Source organism: Chiloscyllium punctatum, chromosome 3, assembly GCF_047496795.1.
Source record: "Chiloscyllium punctatum isolate Juve2018m chromosome 3, sChiPun1.3, whole genome shotgun sequence".
NCBI classification, from domain to species: domain Eukaryota; kingdom Metazoa; phylum Chordata; class Chondrichthyes; order Orectolobiformes; family Hemiscylliidae; genus Chiloscyllium; species Chiloscyllium punctatum.
The window spans coordinates 114,139,387-114,148,935 of record NC_092741.1 but is presented as its reverse complement, the minus strand read 5'-3'; the positions used below and the strand labels follow the sequence as shown (position 1 = coordinate 114,148,935).

The 9,549-nt window shown below is 43.5% G+C and overlaps 1 protein-coding gene across 1 annotated transcript in view; it reads left to right on the top strand.

Moving 5' to 3' along the window:
• The first annotated feature begins 7,660 nt into the window (after window positions 1-7,660).
• prim2 (DNA primase subunit 2) overlaps window positions 7,661-9,549 on the top strand; it is a 174,370-nt gene continuing 172,481 nt past the window's right edge. The window contains exon 1 of the mRNA XM_072558388.1: window positions 7,661-7,882. Coding sequence (XP_072414489.1) covers window positions 7,735-7,882 — 148 coding nt within the window. The 5' untranslated portion in view covers window positions 7,661-7,734. The remainder of the gene's footprint in view (window positions 7,883-9,549) is intronic.

Genomic DNA, 9,549 nt, shown 5'->3' with positions numbered 1-9,549 from the left:
CAGGGTCACAGATGCCAATTCAATTTGCCTTGTGTAACATCTAGAAATATGTGATAGAACTGTAAAATGCAAATCTGACATCATTCATGCTATGGTGTTGTAAATATGTACTCCAGAACTACTTATGTTCCTATCCAAGCTGTTACAGTACAGCTAGAAAACCACATCTCCCTGACAAAGTTGAAAATTGCCTGGGTACGCCCGGCCCACAAATGGACAGAATGGCATCAATCTGTCCAATTACCACTGCTGAGTGCACTCAATCTAAGCAAAGTGAAGGAGGTATTGACACCAGTGCTCTCCAGTGACACCTAATGAACAACTGCCCACTGACCAATAGTAATTCCATCCAGACCTGACTATGGTGCTCATCCAAACAGGTATAAGACAGCCAAGTTCAAGTGGAGACGTGAGGGTAACAGTCCTTGACATTAAGGCAGTATTTGACTGAGCATAGCATGAATGCATCAAGCAAACTTGAATGAATGGGAAACAGGGACAAAAATTCCTATTGGCTGGAGTTACTTCCAGTACAAAGGAAGTTATTTTGGTTCCAGGATATCACTGCAGGCGTTTGTTAATCTACAGCTGCTTCATCAATAACCTTCCATCTTCTTAAGGTCAGAGTGGATGTTCATCAATGATTGCATAACTTCCAATTCTCTTCGCAAGTTTTCAGATAATGGAATAAAAATAGAAGAGTGAATCTGAAAATCCGGACATTTGAAGCTGAATCATTTTCATAGTTAACCAGAATCATTTTGAATCCAAATCTGATTCATTTTGAATCTGAATCTATATCAATCTACTTCATTCTGAATGTGAAATTGAATCATCTAAATTCAAATCTGAATCATTCTAATGTAAATCTGAATACATTTAACTCTGAATCTGAATGATTCTGCATGTGAATCTGAACCAATCAAAACAGAATGTAGATCATTGTGTGAATCTAATACAATTTGAATCCAAATTTGAAATCATTGTAAATGTGAATGAAAATAATTCTGCTAGTGAATCTGAACCAATTTGTATCCAAACTTTAATCATTTTGAATCTGAATCTGAATCAATCCTAAACAGATACTGGGACATACTGAATATGAATCTAAATCATTTTGAATCTGGATTTGAATCATACAAATCAGAAACAGTCTGGCATTGAATTTAAACCATTCTCAATGTGAATCTCAGCCAATCTGAATCTGAACCTAATTCATCCTCCATCGGAATCTGAATCAATCTGAACTGGAATCATTCTGAATGTGAAACCGAACATAGTTGAATCTGTTTGCCTTTGTTTCTGATTTCCAGCATCCATCGTTCTTTCAGCTTTTATAACTGAATCTGAATCATTCAAAACAGTAATGTTCTCAATCCGGACCCAAATCTGAACCATTCTGAACGGGAAATTGAATCAATGTGAATCTGTGTTTAAATCATCCTGAGTTTGAATTTAAATCAATACGGATCTGAATCTGAATAATTCTCCGTCATCTGATCATGAATCTGGATAACACAAAAATCAGAATAATATTGAATGTAAATCTGAATCAAATTTGAATCATTATGTATATGAATCTGAATCAATCTGACTTAGAGTGTTAACTATTCTGAACATGAGTTTTAAACAATTTGTATCTGAATTAGAATAAATCAAGATGTGAATCTGAACATGACTGAATTAGAATCATTCTGAATCTGGATCATTTTGATTTTGAATCTGAAACAATCACTTAATGTTAATGTGAACTAATTTGAGTTCAAATCTTAAACAATTTTAAATGTTAATCTAAATAAAATGAAATCAAATCGGAATAGTGATGAATGTGAATTTAAATCAGTCTGAATCTAAATCTGAATTAAAACAAAACTGAATCTTAATCAATTTGAAACTGAATGTGAATAGATGTTTGTGCATTTGATTCTGAATCAATGTTAATGTGAATCTGAATCAATCTGAATCATTCTGATTTTAAATCTGAATCAATCCGAAAACATGAATTAGAGTTAAAAACTGTAAGAACTGTGGATGCTGTTAATCAGAAACAAAAGCAGAAGTTGCTGGAAATGCTGAGCAGATCTGACAGCATCTGTGAAGAGAAATCAGAGTTAACGTTTCGGATTTGGTGACCCTTTCTCAGAAACGTTAACTCTGTTTTCTCTTTACAGACCCTCTGAGCTTTTTCAGTAACTTCTGTGAATGTGAATTAAATTGAATCCAAATCTTAAATAGTGTTGAATGTTAATCTCAATCAATTTGAATATCAGATTACTTCACCTGGTGTGACATGTATTTCCTAATCTAGGAGAAAGTGAGGACTGCAGATACTGGAGAGTCAGAGCCAAAAATTATGGCACTGGAAAAAACACAGCAGGTCAGGCAGCATCCAAGGAGCAGGAGAATTGACATTTCAGGCATAAGCACTTCATCAGAAATGTGGAGGGTGAAGGGGACTGAGAGATAAATGGGAGGTAGGGCTGGGGTGAAAGTCGATGGGAAGTGGATAGGTGGATGCAGGTGGGAGGTGATTGTGATAATTCAGTGGGAGGGTGGAGCGGATAGATGGGAAGGAAGATGGATAGGTAGGCCAGGTTAAGATGGCAGTGCCACGTTGGAGGGTTGGATCTGAGATGAGGTGTGGGGAGTGGGGAGATTTGGAAACCGGTGAAGTCAATGTTGATGCCATGTGGTTGTAGGGTCCTGAGGCATTCTTCCTCCAGTTGGTGGGTGGCTTTGGTTTGGCGGTGGAGGCGGCCAGGATTTGCATGTCCTTGGGGGAGTATGAGGAGGTGTTAAAATGGTTGGTCACAGAGCGACGGCGTTGTTTGGTGCGCGTGGACCAGAGATGTTCCCTGAACCGTTCCATGAGTTGGCGCTCGGTTTCCTCGATGTAGATGAGACCAAATCAAGAGCAATGGATGCAGTAAATGAGGTGGGAGGATGTGCTGGAAAATCTCTGCTGGATTTGAAATGATCCTTTAGGGCCTTGGATAGAGGTGAAGGGGGAGATACGGGCACAGGATTTGCACCTCCTAAAGCTGATTCAAGCTGTAAGAGTATTTTCTAGAATTTGAAAAATTGTGTCAGGATCTCAGCAATCATCATCAGATTTACAAGAGCAAGTTTTTCAAATTAAGTTTTCAGTGACCAAATTGGAAAAAGTTTTACAGCTTGCTATATCTTGTCAGTTACGTGCAATACATAAAATAAAGATTGTTTTTTTTCTTTTAAACCACTGATTTTTGTCAACCAATTGCCAGTATGTGGTATAATGTTTGCTTTCCATCATTCTCATGTAGCTTCATGCTCTTAATCATGCCAACGTATGAATCTGTACTGCAGTATGGTGCTTTTCCTTTTTATTTGCTTTGGTTCTCTCCTTTTTTTGTATTATTTATACGTTGCTGTCCCTATCAAAGTTGCAGACTTGTGCCTCTAGGTGGTGTTCATGTCTAAAAAGAATCAACAATGACATTACTTGCAATTTATCATATTTTTAAGATGCTTCAGAGAAAGCAAATGGCAGAATTGACTAAGTCAGATCAGCAAAAAACAAGGAAATGGAGATGTAGTTTTGAAAAAGTGTCACTGGACCTGAAATATTGACTCTAATTTCATTCCACAGATGCTGCCAGACCTGCTGAATCTCTCAAGCAATCACCATTTTTAATTCAGATCAGCAGTTGCTTCTCATGTTTATTTTTATATTTGTAGAGAAATAAAGTACTCACTGTGCTTCAATGCAATTTTTCTCCAGAAGGACTTTGACAAGATGCTGCAGAGGATGCTGCTATCAAAAAGAGCCCATAGTGTTAGAGACAAGGTACTGGAATGGAAAGAGGACTAGCTGACTGGCAGAAGGCAGAGAGTGGGGATAAAAGGGTATTTTGTTCAGGATGGTAGCCAGTAACTATTGGAATTCTGCAGGGGTCAGAGTTGGGACCGCAACCATTCATGTTGCTCTTAACAATCTGAACGAAGGAACTGAGGACAATGTTGGTAAGTTTGCAGATGACACAAAGATAACTGGAGGGACAGGTTGTGTTGAGGAAGCCGCGAGTCTGCAGGAGGATTTAGATAGGTTTGGAGAATGGGCAAAGTACTGGCAGATGGAGTACAGTTTGGGTAAGATGAAGTTATGCACTTTTGTAGGAAGAATAGAAGTGCAGACTATTTTCTAACACAAAAGGACTTGAGAGACCTAGTTCACGAAGTTCTTAAGGTTAGCATGCAGATTCATTTGGCAATTAGGAAGACATATGCAATGTTAGTATTCATTTCGCGAGGGTTATAATGCAAGAGCAGAGATGTACTACTGAGGCTCTGTAAAGCTTTGATTAGACAACATGTGGAATATTGTGAGCAGACTTTGACCCAGTATCTAAAGAAGGATGTGTTGGCAGGATCCAGAGGTTTATAAGAATGATCCAATGGATCAAGGGGGAAAAGCAGGCAAATGGAATTGAGAAACATATCAGCCATGATCAATGGTAGAGTAGATTTCTTGTGCCGAATAGCCTGTTTCTGCTCCTATGGTCTTATAACCATCAGTTTTGGTTGGAGCACTTGATTGAAGTTTTAACTTCAGCTCTAAATTAGGACAGATTGATAACTATAAAGAAAGGCTGCACCACAAGTCTCACCCTTTAGCATTGACTCTGACAAAATAAACAAACATAATAAGTTATACTGTTTCCAAGTATGTTCTTCAATTTTCTGAACCAGCCAGGCTCACGATAATGGAAGTAGGTACTGTGGATGTGGTGCGACTTGTGCCGGATGATGTCAAGCTTCCTGACTGTTGTTAGAGCTGCACTCATCCAAGTGAGGGCGAGTATTCCATCGCATTCCTGAAGCCATTCAACTGAGTGAGAGGTTGGTAAAATGAAATGGAATGGATTCTTCCTGGCTGCTGCGTGTGGGCCAGGACAGGAGAGCATGTTTCAGTGAGGTAAAAACAATGACTGCAGATGCTGGAAACCAGATTCTGGATAAGTGGTGCTGGAAGAGCACAGCAGTTCAGGCAGCATCCAAGTAGCTTCAAATGCTACTGAGCATTCGAATGCTACTGTAGCTGACCATGCTATGATTGGCTTTATGTGTACAGGTATTGCCTATTAATAGATTGAGGTCAGCAGTCAGATGACACCAGGTTATAGTCCAACAGGTTTATTTTAAATTACAAGCTTTCGGAGCATTACCATTTTGTTAGGTGAAATGGGAGTGAAACACACAGGCACAGATTTATAGGCAGCGAGATGAATGGGAGAGAGATCAAAATATCATTCAAATGGTGTGGTGGTGTGTTGATAGGCCAAATAATAGGTCTCTTTTCTCTGCAGGTAATCAAGAGTGTCAGACAATGTATGTAAACTGTCAACAGCTGAATAACAAGAGAATGGATGACTTATAATCTGATTAAATGAGGCAGAGAGATAATTACAAAAAAAAGGTAGTGCTGGAGACAAACAAAATGACTGGAATAGCATTACAAGTATAACCTATAGGTTATTTACACACACTGTCTGACAATTTTGATCACCTGCAGAAAAAAAGAGACCTGTCATTTGGCCTGTCGACACTCCACCACACCATCTGCATGATCTATGGATCTCTCTGCTCATTGATGTGCCTGTAAATTCTGTGATGTGTGGTGCTAGTGTTGAACTGGAGTAAACAAAGTTAAAAATCACACAACACCAGGTTATAAATTAGAATGTATCTGCATATACAAATCTACAACGTAAATTTACCTCATTGACTTACGTGGTTGTGTGTGTGCGTGTGTGCTTGAGGGAGTGAGAGAGTATGTGAGTGTGCATGTTTGATAGTGTGCATGAGTGTGATCGAGTATATGCCTGTGAGAGGTTTCATGCGTGAATGCATCTGAGAGCACGTTTATGAGAGTGGGTCTCTGTGATTATGAGTGTATCCTTGTGTGTGTGTGTGTGTGTGTGTGCATGTGAGTGTATAGTGTAGTGGGGGTCACCTGTAGTGTGACATGAACCCAAGATCCCGGTTGAGGCCATCCTCATAGGTACTGATCTTGGCTATCAGCCTCTGCATGGCAACTCTGCGTTGCTGCATATCCTGAAGTCTGCCTTGGAGGACAGTCACCTGAAGATCCGAGGCTGAATATCCTTTGACCACTGAAGTATTCCCTGACTGGGAGGGAACATCCTTGTCTGGCGATTGTTGCGCAATGTCCATCAACTGTTGTTGTAACATTTGATTAGTTTCACGAATGTGTCATGCCTTGGGGCATCCTTGCTTGCAGCGCATGAAATAGACAACATTGGCTGAGTCACATGAGTACCTGCCATAGACGTGGTGAGTGGCGACCCCATGTGTAATAGTAGTAGCCATGTCGACACTCTAACACGTCTTGTAGTGGTTGCCATGACAGTGTCGTATGGTGATGTGGTCGATGTTGTCCACAGACAGACATACATGGCGCTCACAAACATACACTTACTCCCTCACACTCACTCTGTCACTCCCTCACATATGCACTCACGCACATATAAGTCTATGGGGTGAATCTGCCTTTGCAGATACATTATATTTTGTTCAAAAAGCACACAATCTGTAGGCGATCAGTCCAGGTGACATTTTATAAATTCCTACTTTGGAAATAGAATCGGTTTGACGCAAGGTTGGAATACAGACAGAGTCTAACAGCACACTTTTAATGCATTTTTTGAGCTGAGCTGTCACGTTTTAAAAAAAAACAAACCTTAAGTTATCTCAGGAATGTGACCTGAAAGAAGTTCTGGGATTTACACATTGGTGAATGGAAACCTGCAAGCCATTCGAAGTAATTAAAGAGAAAGTGAGGTGGAGATCAGTGCTGAAAATGTGTTGCTGGAAAGGCGCAGCAGGTCAGGCAGCATCCAAGGAGCAGGAGAATCGACGTTCTGGGCATGAGCCCTTCTTCAGGAATGAGGAAGGGCTCATGCCCGAAACGTCGATTCTCCTGCTCCTTGGATGCTGCCTGACCTGCTGCGCTTTTCCAGCAACACATTTTCAGAAGTAACTAAAGACTCAACAACAATCTGGGTTTGTTCGATAGGTTGCATATTTTGATACTTTGATATTTTACTGTGTCCTGTGAACGTGTCCCACCTGATGGAACCGTGCTCTGAAAGTCTGTGCTTCCATATAAACCTGTGACTATAACCTGGTGTTGTGTGATTTATACATTCCATGCCTGTGTGCTTCTCTCTCAGTTCACCTGACCAAGGGTAGACGCTTAGAAAGCTTGTGATTTCAAATAAATCGGGCGGACTATAACAGTGGTGCGTTTTCATTTCTGACTTTATCCACCCCAGCCCATCAGGGTTGAACCTCCAAATCATTAATAAGCCACTGGTTCCGAGCCGCGCGACCAATGTCTGCACGTGTATAAGTCTCGCCCAATGAAGTATTGCGAGTTCACCGACCATTTTACAATTGGCTGTTTGTCTGCGTATCGTGGCCAATAGAGGAGTTGACAACCCGCCACACGCCGTCATTGGCTAAGTTGGAGGAAGTCCCGACCAAAGGGCGGGCGTGCCACGTTGACCCCCCATTGGGATTGGTTGATCCGCTGATGGTTCCGGCCAATAGGAATTGTCCCGGTTCGCTAGTGCGCTCTGTGATTGGCGAGGCGGGTGGCGGGAGATTACAGGCGGCTCGGGGCTCGGGCCGGTTGCTGGGAGATATCGGTCGCGCTGTGCTAGGCCCCAGGTGATGGAGTTCTTCAGGGGAAGGCTGCGTCGCCAGCGATGCTCCCCCTTGGCCGAGGTCTATCCGTTCCCCATCCAGTTCTACGAGCAGCCACCGACTGAGAACGTCTCGCTGCAGGATTTCGAGAACTTCGCGGTGGAGAGGCTGAAACGTAGGAGAGGGCACGCGGCGGATGGAGGGAGAAATCGGGGGCGGGGGGCAAAGGTTCCAGAGGGTCGGGGGACAGGATCGGGGGGGGGGGACAGGATCGGGGGAGGGGGGACAGGATGGGGGGGGGGGGACAGGATCGGGGGGGGGGGGACAGGATCGGGGGGGGGGGGGGACAGGATCGGGGGGGACAAGGTTCCAGAGGGTCGGGGGACAGGATCGGGGGGGCAAAGGTTCCAGAGGGTCGGGGGACAGGATCGGGGGGGGGGACAGGATCGGGGGGGGGGACAGGATCGGGGGGGACAAGGTTCCAGAGGGTCGGGGGACAAGGTTCCAGAGGGTCGGGGGACAAGGTTCCAGAGGGTCGGGGGACAGGATCGGGGGGGGGGGACAAGGTTCCAGAGGGTCGGGGGACAAGGTTCCAGAGGGTCGGGGGACAAGGTTCCAGAGGGTCGGGGGACAGGATCGGGGGGGGGGACAAGGTTCCAGAGGGTCGGGGGACAGGATCGGGGGGGGGGGGTAAACAAGGTTTCAGAGGGTTCGGGTGGGGTGGGTGCAAAGGGTTTCAGAGGGTCGGGGGTGAAATGGAAGGCACAGGTTACTGACAGCGCAGGAGGAAACATGTAGAGGAAAGGATGTAGGAGTAACAGAGGAGACAGGTGTAAAGGACAAAGAGGTTAGACCGCAGCTGGAGTTCTCGGTGTCATCCCGTGGGCTGTTAGCAAATGCACAAGAGGTTTGCGGGAATCCTTTCAGGGATGAGCACCTTCACTTGGGCGGGGGGTTGAAGGTTGGAAAGCTGAGCTTGTCTTTATTGGAGGTGAGGGCTGAGGTGTAGTTTGACAGAGGTCTTTGAAATCCTGAGATGTTTGCCAGAGTTGTTTAGGAGAAACTGTTCCTGCTTGTGAAGAAGAACTGAATGTGAGATGAGAATCTTTTAGGTGAAGTGAGTGGTTCTGGTTTGGAACCCACTGCCTGGAAGCACAATGGAGACAGATTAAAGAGCATCCCAGAATACTTATTGTGCAGATCGAGGCCATTAGGCCCATTGAGTCTACACTGATCCTCTAGCTCTTATATCCTCTTGCCATAATCCACATTTATTAGAACTAACCTACCGACCTTGCACATCCTTGGACATTATGGAGCAATTTAGCATGGCCAAACCACCTAACCTGCACATCATTGCACTGAGAGGAAACTGCAGGAAGCCGATGCAGATGCAGTGAGAATGTCTCTGTGGAGTTTACACAATCACCCAAGGCTAGATTTGTGCCTGGGTGCCTGGCACTGAGCCAGCAGTACTAACTACTGAACCTCTGTTCTGCCCTATTGAGAGCCTTAAGATAATTGTTGGGTTACTGGCCAAAGATAGGAGTTTGGCACTGAGTTAAATGGCTCAGACAGCTGGTGCAGACATGATGGTCTGATTGGAATCCTGCACTGTATCAATTCTGTTATTCGTTAGCGTGTTGGTAACTACAGGTTATATAGCCAAAGTTATGGGGAGTTAGCATTATTAAACATATTCATACTGACCAAGCTGTTGTCTCCTAGCTAGTAAATTCATTTCTCAATAGTTTCTGAATTCTGCTCAAATTTAGTAGAAACAAAACTTCTTCCAGACAATGTTTGTTTGAGTTCAATGTGGAATTTCTCTTTCTCTTCCTT